A 22,488-nucleotide genomic window follows, 5' to 3' on the forward strand; every position below is an offset into this window, starting at 1 on the left:
TAAAATACTCTACAATTTAATAATAGCCATTTCCTTAAAAACAATCCAATGGATGCATGATTTGTATTTTTAGAGCTTTATAACAAACAACTGCTTAACTGAAAATAAGTTCGAGACACCAATGATCAAAAGATCGGCCTCACGAAGTATAAAAGTAAGTACTAATTCTGAATCCATGAGAATGCAGTTTAATGGAACTCCAGTAACTAGTTCCTTTTTCAACTGACCTATATGTGTCAGTGTTTGAGCCTTTTAGAACTGCAGAATTGACTAGCAACTCATATCTAGTATGTACTAGTTAAGATAAAAATAAGAGACACAATCTGCCGTCCTAAGATTATCAGTTTCCAAAATTTCCAATGACATACTCTTAGTGTTAATACAAAATATTTTAACTGAAATAGTCTCTTTGTTTTGACATAACTCAAATTGAGAAAAAAAAAAAAATAATCCATCAGCATACTTCAGGTCACAGATTGGAAAACTTTCTCTCATTCCTCGAGTTCTGAAATTATGTCTCAAGAAAACTAAATACCAATTATCAGGACATCCAACTACTAATAAGCCATGTTATTTGTCTTTTTTCAGTAATCCATCTGTGAACTCACTTACCAGATCATTCACCTCACTCCCTCAATACTCAAGATTAGCACTGCATGAACCGAGGTTTCACTTACACAGAAAGACAGTTTCTCAGTTAGAAATAAAACATTAAATTAAAGTTTTAAGACTGTTAATCTCTGGCTCTTCAGCAGTGTTTTCTTGTTCTTAGCATGGGAATGTCTTATGCTAATGGTAAGAATAATTTAAACCACTAAAACAGGCATTTTCATATATTTGAATTTAGAGTTTGATATTGGAAATTTAATACTTGCTTTATCTGTAGTGTATCCATTCATTTTTCCTCAGACATGCAACAGAATCTGTTTGCATGTCCATCCTAACTGACAATAAAACTGAGCTGTCTACCAATTAAAAAGTTTTTCAGGAATAGACAGGTGCAAGCTTTATTTTTCCTGTATTTCCCTATACATACATACATATATATCTCTCTCTACACTCTTTATATACTACATAATTTACACTTTACATATTTTATGATTTAGCATGCTTTTAGATTGCCAAGAGGAAGAAAAAAACAATTAAATCTCTTTGGTCTCCTTCTTATGTGACAGATCTCATTATTATGCAATAAGAAACTTCAATGTGGAATATAACCTATATCAAGTAATTCTTATCAGATCCCAAAGGTGTTAAAAATTAATCCAATAATGCAGAAAGAAAACAAATTGCCTCGCAGCTCTGTGGTGAAGTAAAAAAAAAATATGTCACAATCATCATTCCTACAGGACTTACAGGTATGTTTGACTGCATGAATATTCCATCTGATACCAGTGAGACTGTACATTTCCATGAAAAGAAACATCACAAAACCCATATGGATTTGCACATGCAGCCTTTGACAGTACTGACATATTTACAGGAAGGAAAGGAAAAAAAAAAAAAAAAAAAAAGGAGTACTTACCATTCTACCATGTATTTGGTTCAGTGGCTTTACTGCTACTCAGAACAAAGTCAATGACAGAAACCATAAGGACTGCATTTTAGGACCTTGTGACCTATGATCACAGGATATTCAGTGCAAAATGTTGCACACAGCCTTACTTTTTAATATAGTTGTAATATTATTAAATGAGTTTATGCTTCACTTTAAAATTAGTGGGTTTACCACTTTCTTCTCCAGATAAATAGATAACTGTCTCTTCAAGTGGAATCAAATCAACAACAAAACAGTTACCAAATAATTTCTACAAAATTCTTTTAATTTAGGGTCTAAAAATGCATTTTGTGTTGCTCTTATATCAAATTTATTGAATTATTTAACAATTTAACTTATTTTTGCTTCTGCTTGCTTAATGCATTCAGTTATGAAAACCCCTAAATGCTTTCAAATGTAATCACTTTATTGATGGCCTATTCATAAGGCAAAAACAATTGACATAACTACTTTAACTCTCTAAAAAATGAAATTACAAGAAGAGACCTGAACCAAAAATAAATAAATAACTAGTACATATAGAAAGAGCTTAAAAAAAAAAAAAATTAGCCATAATTTGTCATCAACTATATTAATTCTCAAATACTAAAACTGAGGCTAAGTCATTATATGCAATGTATGCTTCAACTGTTCTCTTTTCTGTATGTGAAAGGAAAAGTTAAGAGCCAAATTATCTTTTGATCATGCAGCTGGGATTCTGGTGAGGAAGGTTCTACATTTCCAGTCAAAGTATCCTCTAACATAAACCCATAATTTATTAAAACCCTGCTGTCTACATTTTCTTACCCATGATCTAAAGATTGAGAAATTCAGATGGGTTCTCCTTCACCTTCAGTCTACTGTTAATTCTAGAAGTTAATAATACTAAACCCATTACAGTAGATTTCCATTAGAATGTGCCAAAACAAGCTTAAACTGAGAAACACAAGAGTACATCAGTGTTTTTCACGTCTTTATGACTGTGCTTATCACTGTTATATAGTATATGAAAAACATTATGGTATACTTAAATAGTGTTTCAAGATAATGTCCACAATAAGGCACTATAAAAACAGAAACAGGAAAAATGGTATTTACCAACAGGATCTTTTTGATTCTGAAAGAGTATTTTGCTGTTGCTGCCATCCATGTTTGCCATGTTAATTGTGTTACCATCCATCCAGTAGAGCTTACTGAAGAAAAAAGTGAACATATTTAAAACGTTGCTTTGTGTACACAGTATTTTTAACGCATCAGTAGTGAAAACATTTGTAAGTTTAGAAGCAGGCAAAAGATACAACTAATGGTTACATGATTTAATCAACAGTAAGCTTTGGTAGGGAAGCAGTACTCAGTTCAGAAATTCTCAGCAAAATCTTTCAAACACATGCATTTAAGTTTGAAAGAAAACAGAATGGGCAAACTTAAAATCTGAACAAAGAAGAAATCTTCTGATGACCTTTACCGTAGTTTATTTATTAAAACCACAGATATCTTACCCTTTTACTGGGTGAACTGCAAGACATTGGGGTTTATCGATTCCGTGGATGATTGAGGTTTTCAAGGAACCATCTAAATGTGCCACATTAATTTGTGTTTCATCAAATTCTGAGCTAATCCAATATAAATTACGTGATATCCAATCCACTGCAAGACCTCTGATACTCTGAATATCTGCAAAAAGTGAAAGCAGTTGTTCTTTTTATTTTCTTTCTGGATTATGTTCAGTATTGCAGAAAAAAAAACAACCAAACAACACAACAATTTCTTCTACAGTTTGTTAACAATATTGTGCAATATTCTATTCAGAAGTATTTATAAAATAGTTGCCAAGAATTAATAATCATTATTTTTCTTCTTGGGCCTGATACACTTGCAAGAAGAACATGAAAATTGCACTGAAGATTTAGGAAATCTTCCATAAATACTACTTTAGAAATTAGCATAAAACCTATTGTCCAAAAATAATTATCAGACAGACACTGAACTTTTGCAGTTTTGTATGTGATAGTCTTCCTTAGCAAGGTATTGATTTAAAAAAAATGTTAATGTATGTTAATATCTGCCTTAAATGCTGGGTAAAAAACCCACTGCTCAAGACCAAGATACCAACATGCCGCTCTGTCTTGGCATAGCAATGGTTCATACCAGCCATCATCTTTGTAGACAAGGAAACAGGCCAAGGGCGATTTAATGATTTCATTAGAGTTCATAGTTTGTACACTATCTCTTTGTCAACTTAACAAAGTTTGTTAACTTACTTTGTCATTGACAAATGAACATGGATGTGGCTGTGGACTGGCTTGCACATACATAAGGTCAAACAGCGATTGGACGTTAGAAAGTTTGCCAACTTTAGAGAATGCAACAAAGGATAACAAATACATAGCCTTGACCCATTTTAAACTGATCCTCTGCCTTTTTGGGTGTTTTTTTTGTTGGAGGAACTACAAAACCAAGCATTTCATACTCTTAAAAAGATTAAAGTATGACTTTGGCATCTTTGTGACACTGGCATAAGAATTCATCCAACGAGAATCCCACTAGTGTGTGCTTACAAATCTTCTTATGTTCTTATAAGAAATATAAAAATATACTGTAAGCAAATGAGATCATTTACACAAAATAAGTAGTCTTTATAATGTTTTGATGTGCCAGAACATTGTAATTTTGCAAATTTTATATACATTAAGTTACATCTGGCACAAAAAAAACCCCAAAACCTCCACCACAGAAGCTACCATAATAAAAAGAATATGAAAGAATGTTGATAAACAGAAACACTCATACATAGTATGTTTCTTTAAGTTTCATTAAGTTTCTTGACAAGTTTTGTGATTTTTCACTGTATGTTTTATACAGTAAACAATGTTTTTATTCTACTACCATTTAAAAAAACCAATTATTTCTGTTTTGAGCACCTCAATTCAAGATGTAAAGAAGAGCTCTAAAAGGCACTCTAAACCTTGTCCTCATTACTGGTACTGAAAAACCTCTCTGATTGTTAATAAAGTTGTCTCTGAGATAGCAGTGGAAAAATAAAGATACCCATACAAAAGAAATTCCTTCTATCTACATAGCCAAGTGGGGATATTGCCATAGTTGTCCGATGATTTCCCAAATTATGCTAATACAAAACGAATTTCTTCTAAAGCGACACTGGGGCAGAACTTTAATTATTTTTTCTGAAGTTCCCAAATAATCAGCTTAAGAAGTATTTGGGTTTTTTTTTTTATTTGTTCTCAAAATCAGAAAAGGTCTGATTTTAAGAAGTTATTTCTTTTCTCCTCTTCCCTTTCAAACATATATTTAACAGTTGAGAAACCAAAGTCTGCAAAATTTGCCTCCAGATAGTCCATCAGACAGATTCCCTTTTTTCAAGCAGGTAGGTATATTATAAAATAGAAGACCATCATGTGCTGCCAGGAGGGGAACTGACAGTGGTTGGAAACAAAAAAACACCACTAGCAAGGACAACAAATGGTATCACTTTAATACCGGAGCTACTGACATAGGGTTGAAGCAATCAGGTATAGAATTTACAATCCATTACATTTCTGTATTCAAAGTACAGAGCAGAAGCGTTGGAACAATGAAGGCGCCAACTGCAGAAAAACCTGCCAGCCATGATTTTCCATTTGCAATATTTTGTTTCCTTTTACTGCTGTAAGCAACCTACCTATAATGAAAAAGCTCAGTAAAAAGGAAAACCTGAATTGTAGTATTATAAATAACTGAAGCAGCAATGACAGAACAAACGTATGCAGGATTCAGACACAGAATCAGAAGACTCCACTTCCTCGCTGCATTCAAGTACTGCAAACAGCCTGATGGCAATCAGTTTGAACATGATGTGCTGCAAGAAGGCAACCGGTACGTGCATACCACCAGTATCACCAAAATTACAAAGCTATCATATTGTGTGCTTCACCAGTGGTGCCAAAGCCAAAAGATCTACATGGACTGGAGAAAAAAAAACTCTGATGGAGCTAATTTCCTTGCTAGGTCAGCACAGATAGGCAAAGGACATATGAAATCTACATTAAATTCTTCAATGGAAAGCTATGTTGGGATACTGTTACTTTTCTGCTTTTCATCTTTATTCTTTCTACCTTCCCCAGAAGACACTATTTCCATTGTTTACTATACACTTCAATCTTGTATAAAACCAATGTTTATTACATTCTATTTACATCCCGATTTATTTAAATAAAAATTAATTATGAATCAATAAAATGACCTAGAATCCTAAACAAAATTGTGCTTTCTTATGGTTTAGATCAATTATCCAATACTAGTGAGAGGTACATGTAACGAGAACTTGCATGCTCATATTTTAGCATGCTTATACACACAGTTACCTATAATGAATTATTTTTACTTCAATGTTATGCTATTTACCTCTTGAAATAATGGTTTCTAAGCCAGTCCCATTAATGAAGGCACGCTTGATGGTCTGTGTTTTCACATCAGTCCAGTATAAGCGTTCTTCAACAGCATCAAAATCTATGACTGTCACATCATCAATGTCAGGAACAGTGAAGGCTGTGATGAAGTTGAAGTATGGGTTCTCTATGTCCACCCCTCTTATTTCTGAACGCCTTGCATAAAGAAGAAATTTCTTTCTTTCTGTTAGAAAAAAGGAAAACGTCACTCTTCATCCTCTTTACAACATCGCTAACAAGAAGTCCAAGTCATTTAAGATCACTTTACAGATGCATAAATAAGGTTTATATGAGTGATTTAACTTCTCCAGAAAACCTACAGCCTAGTGACACTTGAGAAATAAAGTATGTTACAGAGCATAAAAATCACAGGAAAAATATATTAATTCTGGATGCTGGACATGATGTTACTACACCACTAGATCAATATGGTCTTGTGAATGTCTAAGGAAAAATGTTAAAAATTATATTTTAAAGATTTTACCCCACTTATTCCAACCCCCAAAAATATTGTTTCAATTGCCAATCATAACAGATATTAACATTTAGTATCTCAGGGGAACAGAGTATCGCTGTAACAGGGAAGTTTTTGCAATCAACAAAACTCAGGAGGAATACCACAATGTACGTGTACGTAGCGAAAGGCAAACAGGTGGAAGAAAAAGAACACGTTGATTGTTCTAATTTACACATTCACTGGTGAAAAAGAGTGATACGTTAAAGGCAAAACAGAACTCTTTTTTTAATCTCAAAAGTCTAAATTATTGGAGTAGATGTCTGTGAATGAACAGAAAAGGTAACATTTTTCCCCACAATATGTTTATTACAACAAAATATTTTTTTTTAATTTCCAAAACATTATTAATCAACACTGAAAAGAGTAATGTAGTACAAGGTTTTACAGATTATAGACACAATTATTTGAGATTTTGAGGGCTTTTATAGCTTAAAAGTGTTTACTGTAATTTTTCATAAAACTTCCCTGCAAAGCTGCATGTCTAATATTTACTCTTCATTTCATTTTCTTAATCCTTAAAAATAAAACCAAGACAACTTTAGAAGAACAGGTAGAGATTTAAGCTTTTAGTATCTTTTTGTTATTCAGCTTACCTGACTCATCATTTTCTGATGACGCACGTTGCAGTATAAAGCTTTCTGTTTTGCAGAGATAAGTTTTACTAACATATCATACACACAAGCAACAGAAAAAACGGCTGTGGTAATAAATATCAAAGCGTCACATACCTTGCATAATAGAATAAGTTACCAATTCTCAAAGTGCAGATATCCCTTTAAAATACATCATCAAAATGGACTGTAGAGATTGTTTTTAAGATTTTAATTGTATTTTAATTTGTCCAGTTCAAAATTCTAAAATCAATACAATTGTCAGGCTTTGGGAGGAAAACTTACCGTAACACGTTTTCTTGTCTAAAGACAGTTTCATCAGATGCGGACAGGCACATGCAGCACTTCTGTTGTGACTGATCAGACACATGTGAGAACACGGACCTCTGCCCTCATTAGCAGCACACGGATTGGAAGCTAAAATTGAATAATGAAATACACAAAATATAAAAGCACCTTTTGGAACTAAGGCTTCTCAAACCAGCAAAATCTACACTGGTAAAAACGTGGTAAAATTTCTGTTTGAAGATAAACCCAGCCTTATTGATTAACTGAGCTTGTGCTCTGATCACTTTTTCTAGGCTAGTATTAAACTCTCATACAAGCATAAATTTTTATAGGTTTTTTTTTTGTTGTTAGTACAGCCACAAAATCTATCACTGTAACTACATGAAGCCACTGGATACAATTTTCCCAGTGAGATATTAATTTTGCAGTCTATTTATAACATTCAAATGTAAAGAACTGTACACTCCTAACCAGGACACATGGGATTAAAAAATGTTAGTAAGATGAGGACCTGAACAACAAATTTCTTTTTGTGAAGAGTCAAAGCTTAGACTCAGGATTGGAAATTTTGGCAAATTCAATGTTCCCTCTCAATAAAAAATTAGAGTACTAGTTGGAAATCTAACATGCAAAAATAATTTGAAAAAAGATGCCAAAGTATTTCTACTTTTCTCAAAGAAAAACCTCTCCTATGTGTAGCTTTTTTCAAGTAGCTTCTTATACTTCACTGATTGAACAAGATGTGCTAGAATTGCTTTAAAAAGCAAGAAGCAAGCTGACTGGAGAAGACTCCTTACTCCTACAAAACCTAGAAACTATTCTGATTATCTTCATTCATTATTATACACACACAGTTCCAGAGCACTCTTGAAGAGACATTCCAAGCATAACAGAAAGTAATGTTGACTTTTTCCCTTTACTAAAAAAACCACAGAAAATTAACAGCAATGAAAAGGGAAGTGGGAATGACTGACTCATAAAGACAAACTTATAATTATCAAAATCAATTAGTTTAGAATATACTCCTCCAACGCTGTGCTAGCCTGCAATATAAGTAATTAGATAATTAGAGAAATCCGATATATGAATTTCTTTGCAAAATAAACTTAGCTTAAACTCAAGCAATAAAATTTGAAGACAAACTCAAGGTTTGCTTAATTGAACCATTTCTTTTTCATCAATGAATGATTCTTGTAAATTAATCCACCAACTCCTGACTTTAACTACTTACTTGTCTGACCAGTACTACAGGAAGAATGAAACTTTCAAAACCTTGGATAAACAGGTTAATGAAATTCTATCCAGCATCTTCCAGCATTCTATCAAAAAAATCATAGGCTTTTACAGTTTTCTGTAAAGTCATCCCATTTGCCCCTTTCAAACACTGGCATCACTGGATGCCACTCAGCACTCTCCCAGCCTTTGCAGTTTCTCCTGCTATTCCAAGATTTATTAAAAAGAAGCATCTCATATCCTCTCTTGTCAGCTCTTCTAAACCTCTGACAAGAAGTCAGCTGCACCAATAAGCTTAAAAATATGTATTCTTGGTTAATAAATTAATATATTCTTTGACTGCTAATGGACTATAAATACCTTATTATCCTTACGTGATGACTTATATTTGATTCTGCCTTTCCCAAAAATTACAATAGAAAATGTTTATTTAACATCATCACTTTTCTTGTATCTGTAGTAACAATGTAAAAAAAATCTGGAGTGATCTCTTTTAATAAGTTCACAACATTGTGTAGAAAACAAAAAATGTGATGCTGAGGAAAAAAGACTGAAGTTAAGAAGGTTCCAGGAGCCCTTCAGGATAAGAATCAATTATTAATGGACTATTAATATTAGTAAATTTAAGTCATCTATTCCTATGAGCACATCACAATGGAACATAATTTAGGGTACTGACAATATTGTGAAGGAGATCATAGAATCATCTAGGTTGTAAGGGTTCTCAGGAGATCATCTAGTGATTCAACCTCCTGCATTTTTTGGCATTCTTAACATTGCTGCTGCGAGATTTAAAGTTTAGTCATACGTTCTGTAAAACAGCATTTCCTTTAATTTATTTGCCAATACAAAGCAGTAATTTCAGCGGAACCTCAACCTCTTTATATGCATTCAACTGTCTTTGGCAAGGATCTACTTGGGGCCTAAGAATAATAAGCTCCATTTTGTCTTTCTGTGCAAATACTGCATTATGTTCTTTTCTACCAAAGTTGCTATTTGAGTATGGAAATCAAATATAAGAACATACAGAACAAAAACCAAAAGGCATGCTGGATAATGATCATGTTAAAGAAAGAGTTGTGGTTACAGTGTGCTACAAGCATCAACAAAGAGGAGACAGTACAACTTCTGTACTATCTGTCCACATCACAATCCCCTTCATGTATCATAGAATTCAAAACTGGTGGAAAAAGAGGTGTTACAAAGCAGACGTATTTGCTTCCACATGCATACAGAATTGGAGGAGTAAACTACCATAATTAAAAAAAAATTACTTATCCCAGCACATATGTATTTATTCCTTCCATATTCATAGTGCTTTCACTGAATAACAGCTAAGCCCATTCTTTACTTTCTAATAAAAAATAATTCTCTTGAAGGCAAATAGGTATACTATTGCTTTGACTCTCAAAAATTTGGCTCTCTTATTTCCTTGTGCTAGTTCTAACACTTCCTGCTATTTCTGTTGTGAATAACCAACCACATAACCATTCCTTATTCACCTTCTCCATGCCATTTATGATTTCACAGACTGCCATCATACGGAAGCTTGTCTATAAGCTGTATTTCAAGAAGCATCAGCTTACCTGTCCTCATACAAAAACTTTCCCATACTCTTGATCAGCCTGTCAAGCTTTCTTGGTATCTTTTATACGATCTCTATACAGTACTCAAGATACGGGAGTTATATGGATTTGTAGAGCATCACAGTTCACTGTCTATAATTCTTCATTCCTTTCCTAATCATTTCCACCAATCTATTTTCCTTTTGATCATGGCAACACACAGAACTGGCATTTTCGCCAACTGGCCAGCCTTTTGCATTATTTAATTGATTTCCACTGCTGATTCCTTGTCAATCTATTTCTCTTACAGTACTGTGCACAGATATACATGTCACTCTTTGTCATCATATTTCTTCTTGACTGCTCTCTGAAACATTATTTAAACAAAATGTTTCTTTTTCTCGACCAGTAACCCTTAAAAAAAACCCCTGACATTCTATCACCAGCTGACAAATGAACAGTTACTCTGCCAACCTCTGAATATGTATTCACCATGGACCAACTTATCCTCCATATTAACTTCATATTGAACCTGTCCCTTCTTGGCATCAGATTTTAGCTAGGCAAAATTTTAATCTTATACTTTAATGGTGCGCGACCTGATTAAATTCTGCCTACACTTTCAACTATATGCACTACAACTACATCAAAAGGGTACTTTTAAATTGCTGACAATCTATTCCTGCTCATATTTAAAACCAGTTATAGATCTAATCCCTCTGCTCACTGTCAATACTTTTGGTAGTACTGCTTTTCACAGGGTCAAACATCCTGCTGTACTTAGTCAAGTTAAAATCTTTATACTACCAGATTATATCTGATTATTTCAGGGTTAATCTTTGGAGTTTGTAAGTTAAGACTGATCAGAGAATGCATTAGTTCTAAAATAAATATGTATTTCCTATATTCACTATTTCTACTTCAGTTTTTAATCATTCACTTGAAGAATTAGTCAGTATACCACCTAACAAAAATTTACATATTAACCATGAAACAAAACAAACAAGAATATTTTTAGCACCAAGTTAGAACAATTCTTCATGATAATCTATTGTATACGATACAATATCTTTATGGTAATTCTGAAGCTCTTGTTAATGAATCTCTCTCTTTCCCACTCCCCCCAGTGTACAGTTTGAGATGAAAGGGTACTGCAAAAAAACAGAGAAAAATGTCATTAATGATATAAGTCCAAAACTAAGAAGGGACTGCCTGGAATGACCGACCTTAAAAAAGCATACTGACTTACTAGACAGATAAAACACAGATGGAAAAGAATAACAAATGTTATTACACTAGGGCATTACCATGTGGAAGGGCCAAAGGCCAAAGGCTCCTAAACCTTTAGGAGCAGGTGCTATGCTTTATAGAAAACGTTCAAGAAATCAGAAATTTACTGTTAAAGTGAGTAACAAAAAAGCAGTGAAAAAGGATTAAATTAAATCCAAGTGTGAAAAGCTACACAACAGTTACATGACAGAGTGACTGAGAAATAAAATGTCTTATAAAATTCAATACATGTGTAGTAATATACAAGGAAAAAAACAATCTCAAGTTACATACATGAGGATGACCACTGAAATAGCATCCATACCTGCAAGATCCTTTTCTGAAGCAACAGATTATATTTATACTTATGAAATGGCTGTCCAATACCCCTCTTACTACAAGAGCTAGGACACACCAAACAGAATTATCAGTTATTAGGTTTAAACTAAGCAAGACCAGGTCCTCTCTCACACAGTGCATAGTTACGCACCAGAGCCATCTGCCCAAAAATTTATAGACATCAAGAGTTTGTGTATGCTCTAAAGTCAGCTAGAAAAGTTCATGCAAGAAGAATCAGTCAAAGGCTTTAAAAGCCTTTGAAGCACAAAGATACCATTCAAAAATCACTGAGTTATAGGTTAGTGGAAGCTGACAGGCTATACGGGAGGAGCATGGCTGTTGTCCTCCCCCAGGTCCAAACTCTCCTGTAGGCGCTGATGAGCCATTGCCAAAGACAGGATGCTGAATTAAGACAAAGGTAGGAAAGACTGCTTTTATAATTCCTAAAACAAAAAAAGGAACTTTCACAAGGCACAAAGGAATTAAATTTAAAGTTCAGAAAGACTGTATATATTTTGCGTCATTTATAATACATATACCAATCTTGCTGCTAATTTTGAAGTAAAAAGAATGTACACAAGAAGGCTGTGATAAAATTTCAAACTAATAACATTTTTAAAATCCCCCCCAAATAAAATAGCCAAAACTTTGCTCATGTGTATCTTAAGCTGCATTTCTGTAAAAAGTTATTTTAAACAGCTGGTAATCCAGGCCTCAACAGAATATTGTAAAAGAACAGTGCTATGAAGTGAAATGTTTTTCACGTTTTAATTACAAAAGAGCCCAGTGGTACCAATATACTTTATATTCAGCAGTTATTATAGCGCTTGTCCTGATTTTTAGTCTGTAAAATTCAATCTGAAAAAAGAAAAATAATGCCATGACCCTGGTTTGTTGTTTCGGGTTTTTTTTTGTTTGTTTTTTGTTTGTTTTTTTTTTTTTAAATTCAAAGTAATACCCTTGAGAAATGCAAAAAAACGGGGAATGTGTGAGGAATTCACAGCTTTCTAACTGTTTTCAAGTTGCAATCCTTCCAATGCACTATATTTACTCCTTTCATCACTATCCTCAGTAGTACACCTCATGGTGCAAGTACAAATTCTTGTGCCTAAAATAGAAGACCTTGTTCTTAGCAGCAAGTGGATTTTTAAAATATAATGGTAGTTGAGAAATTATTCTTCCTAGAAAACCTGTGTTTGCTATGTTAATAGCATTCCTGACACACAGCTTTGATTCTGTGAAGATGAGTAGGTCTCAGACTCACATTATCATTCTGCATTTGGTCATGAAGTCTTCCACAATCCCCTGTGGCTACCGACAGATGAACCTGTATCATCCATACAAATATCACACTATAACTCACTACCTTAAATCAGCATCTGTCCTAGATTAACTGAAATAATACTGCTTTAGTCTACAGGAATTTATTTAGTTGTGCTCTACTTTATTTCAGTCAAAATAAGCTGCATGATATATTTTTAAAACCAGTAGTTTTTAACTTACATAGGTGATGCAAATGTATACCTATGGAGCTGAAACTACAAAATGTTTGTCCTTCAGTGCTATATTTATAGTCACATTTTGCAATGTAAATCTACTGTTTAGTTTAGTTTGGTATTCTAAACTGCATGGTATCTTGTTTCATTTATTGCAAAATTGCTACAAATTCAAAAGAAAATTAAGAAGTAATTGGATAGTATCACCATTTTTCTGTAGCTCCAATAAAGCTAGGTACTAGAGATTTGTAGAAAAAAATTGCTTCCACTGAAAGTGAATAATTTAGAGCAAACCCAGAAGGCCAATCATAAAATGGAATTTGGTGTTTTCTACATCATAAAATAAAAGCTGCAATTACACAACTTGATATTTGAACTTCTTGAATCCGGCAAATAACAGCTGAAAACTCTTCTACAGCTTATATTTGCCTTTAGGCCAAGGTATCTGTGACTATGGAATACTGACTGATGTCTCCCTAGGCTATAGTCTCTCTCTAAAGATGTTGCCTGGCCCCAGTCCAAACAGAAAATAGTTTTTTTTTTTCTGACAGCAAGAAATGGCTAATGGGAACTCTAATGCTTCTGTGAAAAACCCAAATACAGAACACAGTTCCTCAAATCCCTAAGTTCAGGAAGTGACTCATTATAAAAAATAGCAAAAAACATTACTTGAAAGGGGCGTGCAGAAATGCATATTTACTCCACCCTATTTTAAGATCCTGGGCACACATATTCTTTTGTCCAGAAGTCAGACAGCTTTCTTTTAACAGTACCCTGGCCTAAAAAGTAAATTCTTGCAAGAGGCTTATTTCAAAAAGTAATAAAGCAACCTGACATCCACTGAAAAACAGTAACATTCTTCTTTAATGTAAGCTCATTATTATTTTAAAATAAAACCATCAGAAAAATCTATGTGACAGCATATGTCACATATTGCAAGGTAGATTAGGAGTTGTTCACTGTGAGTCCTTATCACAGTTGTCATCATGCTTAGATTCACTCACAAACTAACAGTGAGTTATATTCATTGCTCTCCTTTTTTCAATGCATGCTTTTAGAGAGCATTCTTCAAATCTTTTGACTACTAGTGTGCAGGGAGAATTTTACTTGCCAGTACTCATTTACTTTAGAGATATATCCATAGTCTTCTATGTATAACTAATGCACAACTGGGTTCTAAGACATCTACAACGCCATACAAAATTGTCAGGATTTAACATTCTCAAATAAAGATTGCTTAGAACCTACTAACATAAAAGTCTCAATAATTTACTGAGCACTACAAACCCTGGGTGAGAACAAAATATTGTTTCTCAATATTAAAAAAAAACAACTGTATGTGATATGAATTTTAAAGTAGTTTCTATTACCATCAGCTTTTTGGCAGAAGAGTTGAAATTTATCCAGAGATCACAGAACACTCTATAACTAATTAGCGGTCATCCTCCAGTGGTATTTTTTACCTTCCTGTATTTACATACAGATTAAGTCACTGTCTTTTGTTATAGTTCACAATAAAAAACACATATTCAATGGGTTTTGAAATTGTCAGCAATTTCATAATAATGTCTTCCTGTCCTATATTTCATTTTCTAACTTTAAATTTATTTTAAACATCAACGTAGCTGTAGTCATACGAAAAAATGTCACTTTATTTAGTTCTTCATTTTACATGAGGATCCACTAAGAGAACTGATCTCCAAGTATCCTTCCAACAAAATAACTGAGGAAGTTTAATCAGGACCATTTTCTTCTGCTCAGCACGCTATCATACCCTTTCATTACTGCTTCAGCTAACCACCTCATCCTCACTATTTCACATTGAATTAAGTCAAGCATCTGATTCAGAAGTCCAAGGACTCCTAGTAAATGACTATGTAACAATACTTTCCAACTATTTCCCTTAACATTTATGATTCCCAAGCCAGGGATACAGGGACTTTGAAGGGCAAAATGTTTGAAAAGTCGGAGAAGGAGGAACTATAAAGCCCAATTAAAATTCTCTTTTTTTATGATGGTAGAAGTGGAGATAACCATTAGGAAGAATAATAATAATGCCAGTTGTCAGCACTGTACTGAGTATCTTGGAATCACCTATCCTCAACTGAACAGCAGTTGGGGAAAAAAGGAAGTATGAGGGAAAGCAGGAAAACGTGTTTGGACCAGTAGCAGATAGTGCTAGCAAGGTAAATTAGGTAGGTATCAGGATGAAATCACAGCAAAATGTGACAAGTCCCTTTATAATTAATTTGGATTTAATTATTGCTTATCTTATTAGCAACATGCTTAGGTACAGTCTATATACTGCCATAACTGAAGCCAGAAAATTTGAAGTGGAAAATAATTTTACACCAGTTAAATAAAATCTCTGCATTTGTAATCCTCATAATCCTCAAAGAAGTAATAAATATAGTTGTACTCCAGAAAAATACTAGGTGTGCAACTAATGGGCTTCTTGGTCCTTATGAACCTTCACACGAATGACCACTGAGATCAGTAACTTGAATTACTTGACTAAGTATTCACCATCTGAATGAGAGATTCACTATTCAGCGATAAAATCATTTGAAGCTCCAGCTGAAATGATAGGAAAATGATTTGTCTTTTTACCTGTGTGACAGACACTGTAAATCTGTCTCAAGGAGCTAAGTTCTTTAGCAGGTTCCTGCATTTTTCATTAGGAATTAAATAGAATATTTCATTAAACAGGATAGATAAAATCTGGTCAGTTTTTATTTTCAAGATTAATACAGTTTTATCTTAAGTTATTGTAGCTGAAGATTACTAAATACACAACTACTGTTGGACTATCTACCTAATGACAAAGCCTATGCACTTACCATAATTGAACAGCATTTGCTCTGCTATAAATAGATATTATACTATAAAAGCTAGTAAAAAAAATGAAATGGAAATATACACACATGAAGAGGTAAGCTTTATAAAGATGAAAATGGGAAGTTGAAGTTACAAAATAACGTATCAAGAAGTAATTAAAGAATTTCCTATTATTTAATGCATATACTGTGAACTTCCATTCAGTTTTGATTGTTATCCACACCAAAAGTAAGTTTCGCTGCTTCCTGAAGTTTTAAACTCCAGACTCATGCCTCCAGCTGATTGAGTTCATTCGCCCATGAAAGACATACAGCGTTAATTTGAAACTGAAAATTGTAAATGTTATTTTAAGGTAAAAGCTGTTAAGTGAATAGGCTATGCTTTGGAAAAGTGTCAGTTTATGGACAACACCCAATTCGGGCTGTTTCGGTAGAAAAGTAGCAGTCAGTCTGCAGTGGTGGAATCTTAAGTTAAGTTATGCAGTCCTAAGAGTGAACTGAGAAGCAAATAGACACTGACAAGTGAATGAGTAAATTAAGGTGAATTATAGCACAAAGTGAATATTTAAAACTAACAATTGTATACACCATTCATTTCACAGAAAAGTTCATCTCGCTCTGGAGAGAAGCAAGAGAAAGACAGCTAGCGCTATTATGTTTACTTGTGCCAGACTAGTTACTCCAGTTTAAAAAAAAAAGTTGGAAGCCATTTAAATAAATACGGATCTGCACTATATTTGTAACAGATCAAGAACAAGAGTCCAGATGGGTAATAATCACAGACACTGTTCCCATGAAGCTTCTGGTTTGAATAAAGACTCTATTAGCACCCAAGGAACACTAGTGCTGAACATGACATTTAATTAAGAACTGTCAGTTCAAGGCAAGTTCATATACAGATATTTGTATATAAAAAGAATACCTTTTCCCCCTCGTAGGAATAATAATTAATTATTCTATAAATAGTCACCTTGTGGTTGACGACTTGGATGATATATCTGAAGATCAAATGGCTGAGCACTTGTTTTTTGTATTACACTGACATTTTGGCCAGTCCATTTATTGGCTTTTGCAAGTGTATTGGTCCGCCAATCTGTCCAATATACTTCACTCCCATACAAAGAAACAGCAAAAGGGTGAGAAAGATATTCATGACCCCGTATAATCTCTATCATGCTGGTTCCATCATATAATGCAGAATAAATGGCATCCGATCTACAAGATAACCCCAAATTTAAGATTACATAAAAATAAAATAAAAATCACACAACCATTTTGACATTGGTTCAAAATGTATAAAGCCTTACATACCAGTTAAGACCAAAGTATGTTTACAGTGCAACCATTAACATCAGAGATGGTTTAGTTCATATTATTAATTTAATTAGGGATATGAAATATTGGTTTGCTTGTATACCGTTTTTAAATTCAAATTTACCACCATGCTGTGAAAACACAGCAAGTAAATCAGTTTCCATTAGATGAAACTACGGAAAAAAATGTGAAACAGCTTTGTCAGGGAGGGACAAATGGGAAACTGCTCTCTAAGGCACAGGGAGCCAGGAGCCACAGATGATACCAGAGCTGGCAAGGCAGAGGCTTCGCTGTCCAGGGCCACATCCCACTGCTGCCAAGCAAGGCGAGCAGAGCAGGGCCCAGGGGGCGGCAGCCAGGTTCAACCAGGAGTCCAAATTGCCAGAAAAGTTTGTGGTGACAAGACAGGGTCAGGCCAGGAAGCCACCCTGTGGGTTGGGGTCTGGACCAATGGGCCCATTGCCAGGCAGCACTGCGGCTGGGCTGGAGACTGGTGCTCCAGGGCTGAGCTGAAATGGGCTCCTGGGACCACGGGCAGGGTGTGTGGGGGAAGGTGCCCGAGAAGCCTGCTCAGGGCCATTGAGGTCTGCTGGTACAGACCATGAAGACATTATGTATAACAGTAATGCCATTAAAAGAAATGTACATACTATACATTTGCACACAAGACTCTTTATGCACATAATGGACATAGCTACATTCTGCTTACAATGTAGTTCACATTTCTGTATGTAAGAATAAAGATTTATGAACTGATAAGAATACTGTTATGACTTCACCTGGCATCTGTCCATACTATTCTTTTTTCAAAGTGATCTACAGTAAGGCCATTAGGCCAGGCTCCAGTATCCATATCTTTATATATGATCTTTCTTTCCGCACCGCTCATGGAAGCGGATTCAATGCGAGGAAAATTTGCATCCCAGTCTGTCCAAAACAGAATTCTGATGAGAGGAAAAGGAAAAGAAAAGAGATATAAGAAAATATTAAGGCATGAAGAATAAACTGAAATGGTTCAATAAGACAATAGTTAGAAAAAAAGTTCAAAAATTTGTATGTTTTTTAATGAAAGGAGTAAAAATAGATCAATTTAGCTAACTATATAAATTCCTGGTAACATGGAGGCAATATTTAATTCTTAGTGTTAGAGCAATCCTGAAGCTCAAAAAGTTTTTTAAAAACTACAAGTTTAACAGTGTTCCTTTTTTCATGTCCATTAATACAAGTAACAGCTCGTCTTGTCTTCCTCCTATAATTAGAAACCCAGCTCATTAAAAAAAAATTATAATGAGAGCCTTTGAAAGCAATCCACAGATGAGGAGGATGGGGAGGGAAGAAAGGGAAGAAAGGTGATTTGAGGTAGCAGGGATTAAGGAACAGGCTAAACTAGAGATTTCCATTCATTATTAAGAGTGTTCCAATGAAGACCCCTAGATTTTGGTATGTCACTAACGATTTTTATACAGATTAGTCTCGGTAAGAAAATTGAAAAGATGTGTTGTATGGCAGGCTCTCTCAGTTCTGTACTATCTCCAATTTCTTTCCAGGAAGGAGAGCTTTCACCTGTATAACCAAAGAAGTTTCTTGTTAAGTAAAAGAAGCAGTGTCACCAAAAGGCCAAAAATACACTCTAGCTGTTCTCACCTTATTAAGTTTTCAACCACACGCAAACTTTTTTTTTGTTTGTTAAAGGAAAGGAACACCTTTGATATGAAAACTTTTATTAGCTGTAAAGAGCTAATTGCAGAGAGTCCGACTGTAGCAAAACTTTTGACAAGTAACCTCAGACAGCTTCAGTCCTGAACATATATCCTAATAAGGCCTCTCCATTTAGTGCCTGTGAACAGTAGTGCACGCTATATTTAAAGAATAAGGGATAAGGGTATAAAAAGGCCTGTCTTTCTACCAAATTCCATTTCTCTCTCTCTGGGTAAGGGCCTCTTCTCTGTGCGTGCACTGTGTGTATAGACATCTGTGTGCCAGCAGCTGGAGCCAGAAAACAGGTCACGGGGCCAGTACGTCCAGGGTGCCGGCAACCGGAGCGAGCGAAGGCGTGCGTGTCAGTGTGTGATCGCTGGCAAAGGTGAAGCCAGACTGAGTTGTGAGTACGTTATGTGGCTTGGCAGCCAGATGTACGCGTGCGTCTCTGGGAGCAAGGCACCTGGGGGAGTTGGCTACCAGAGGGACAGGGGGTGGGCAGGCCAACGGGCAGAGAGACTGTGAGGTCTGGGGCCTCAGACACCCATTTGTACGTGTGTGAGCTGTGTGCACCTCTTTGTGAGAGGCAGCTGGGGACAGCGAGGATCCAGGGCTAGCTACTGGATAGACTGGGTGGGACTGGGTGCCTCGGTGCAGCTACAGCAGTGCGTGTGTGATGAGATCCTCACCAGCAGCTGGTGTGGGGCTGCGGCCTTGGGGGCTCATGCGTCCTGGAGCCAGCAGCTCGGCAGCCCAGTGATCCCAGGGCCAGCCACTGGGTACACCGACTGTCTAAACACAGCTACTGGAGGAATCCACATTATACATACATATATGTTTCTCGCTAAAAGACCTTTATCCTTAACAGCCAGGATCCTTAAGGGGATGAGACCGTTGGTGCTGCTTGTTTGCCTCAGCGCTGAGAGTTTCTGCCTGTAGACCTACGTAGCCACACACGTGTTTATGTATATATTATGTTTATTTATATGTGCGTCTGTGTGTGTGGACTGAGAATACACGCTCAGCCTCACTGCAGGCTGGAATGGAGCTATGGCAGCCGTGCCTCCAGTAGGATACAGGATTTGTGCATTCCTAACACAACCATCTACTTTGAATCATCAGTGTTTGTTTATTCATATTTATTTGTGAAAAGATTGAGGAGCTGTTCCCATCTGTGTTCAAAGATTTTATTCTTTCCTCACTTCTAACAAAATGTAGCATACAATCACTTCTAGCTTTTCAAAAGGCAGATTAAGCCTTCAGTTTCAGGAAGAGTGGTGATTTGATTTTTTTTTTCCTCCCAACCATTTAATTTGAACAACTTATCTGCCAATTCTTCTGCCAACAGGATCCCTCTTTAAAGATCTCTATAGATAAGCAATGTGCTCTGTAAATAAGCTTTCTAACATCTGAATTGAGAGGGCAGCATCCTTACTCATTAAAGCATGTACTTCCCAATTCAGAATTTAGGTCCCAGAGGGACCTCAGGTCCCAGAATCTGGGACCTTTATCTATTTTTATTTTTAAGTCCACAGGAGTGTTTCTGAAATAAACATTCAGCAAAGACACGACAGACCATAGCAAGTTCCTAAACAAATATTATGACTCTGCAAACTCATTGTAATTTATATTATTTGTGTCCCCATTTAATTTGTGCTTGTTTTTTTATTTCTCTCTTAAAGAACAATAATTATGAGAAGAGGATGTAGCTATTGACCATTACCTTTTGGCCTCTCTAAGAGGATCCAGCTACACATAATATCAGGTAATGACGTTTCTGTAATGAGTTTGCAATTTCATATAGCCTCAAAACACTGCTCTAACTCCAAGAATCATAAGATTTTTTGTAGTAGTAGACTGAACTTCAACACAGAATCAGAACTGACACCTGGCTCAACAGGGAGTTAAGGGTTCTATAAACAGTTTTACTTCCCTTATACTACTTAAGTCCATTGACTTAAATTTTAATATAAGTGGCATGTATGCATCATTTTTGCTCTGCCAAAAAATGAGAGGCTAATTTTAAAAGGAAGCAAAAATATCCGAAGAAAAGTTTTATTGTTGGTGGGGTTTTTTACTGTGAAGATTTTAAAACAGAATTGTGAAATACATTTATATGTTTGATGATTGCTAAAAATTTTCATTGTGTTAGCATATTACTAAAATTAGGCAGTATTTTAATTTAAACATACTTTTTAAAAAAATCAAATTTTGCCCTGTTTTAATTAATATTTTGTTTGATATTACAGAAACATTCTGATGTTTATCAGAAACATTTAGTTATGACAGGCATTAGATAAAATACATGTTTACAGTAATAGGCTGAATGTACTACACTCAGTTGCTCATGTTTAATAATATTCCAGTTTATAAAATATCCCTTATGAATAGGTACAAAAAATACTGACAGAAGTCAGCAAGCATTATCTCCACTTTAAAGATGGAGAACTAAACACAAAAGGTGGGATTTACCTCACTCAACTTTTAGTCTTCCAGTAACATCTAAGCTACACCTTTATAGCCCCACCAAAAAAATCAGTCTCTAAGTGAGATGAATCACCTTGGCAATACCTAAATGTGTCCATTAACCATGCAGGAAGGTTAGACCAAAGGCTCCAGTTACTATCATCCACAGTAAAAAAGTAAATGAAACAATCACATAGCAAGGCAAGTAATTTGGCAACAAATAGATCCCTGTATCTTGCGACTTACCTTTTCTTAACCCTTTTCATTGGGGCAAAACACACTAATAAGGGATTGTATTTCATGCAAAATATACTTTCAAGAACTCTTAAAGATAAGTTAGGAACTCACAGCAAAAAAAAAGGAAATCAAACAATCTCACATTTAAACATCTATCTTTGCAACAAGAAAAAATTATCTTTTTATAATTACCCATATCTGGGATCCAAAGCAATAGCCCTTGGATGTTCCATAGCTCCTGCTATTAATGTTGTTCTCAAAGTGCCATCTAGTTTTGCTACTTCGATTTGGTCCAAATTGCTGTCTATCCAGTATATGTTTCCTGCAATCCAATCCACAGTAAGACCTTCAGGTGTGGCCAGGCCATGTTGTACTACCACCTCAATGGCACTAACACCTTAAAAAAAAAAGAAGGGAGGGGGGAATAAAAGAGAGAGTCTTAAAGAACTAATATAGAGTCTGATATAGTGAACATGGACATACAAGTCTATCATATGCTTTTGGAGTGAATTCTTGATTAATCTGATGGATGATAATGCTGTTCCACGTGACATTTTTTCTTTACAAATGTGATACACTGCTGTAAATAAGTACACTTCTGGCAGCATACAAATAAACCTAATTCCATAGTAATAT

General features: G+C 35.1%; 1 protein-coding gene across 1 annotated transcript in view; it reads right to left on the reverse strand.

The window, feature by feature from the left end:
• Positions 1-22,488, reverse strand: part of LRP1B (LDL receptor related protein 1B) — a 591,173-nt gene that overhangs the window by 219,978 nt on the left and 348,707 nt on the right. The window contains exons 25-31 of the mRNA XM_049799136.1: positions 22,045-22,249; positions 18,231-18,395; positions 17,108-17,352; positions 7,396-7,527; positions 5,939-6,166; positions 3,037-3,211; positions 2,636-2,730 (exon numbers count right to left, since the gene is read on the reverse strand). Coding sequence (XP_049655093.1) covers positions 2,636-2,730; positions 3,037-3,211; positions 5,939-6,166; positions 7,396-7,527; positions 17,108-17,352; positions 18,231-18,395; positions 22,045-22,249 — 1,245 coding nt within the window. The remainder of the gene's footprint in view (positions 1-2,635; positions 2,731-3,036; positions 3,212-5,938; positions 6,167-7,395; positions 7,528-17,107; positions 17,353-18,230; positions 18,396-22,044; positions 22,250-22,488) is intronic.

This window comes from Accipiter gentilis, chromosome 1, assembly GCF_929443795.1.
Source record: "Accipiter gentilis chromosome 1, bAccGen1.1, whole genome shotgun sequence".
In the NCBI taxonomy this organism is placed as follows: domain Eukaryota; kingdom Metazoa; phylum Chordata; class Aves; order Accipitriformes; family Accipitridae; genus Astur; species Astur gentilis.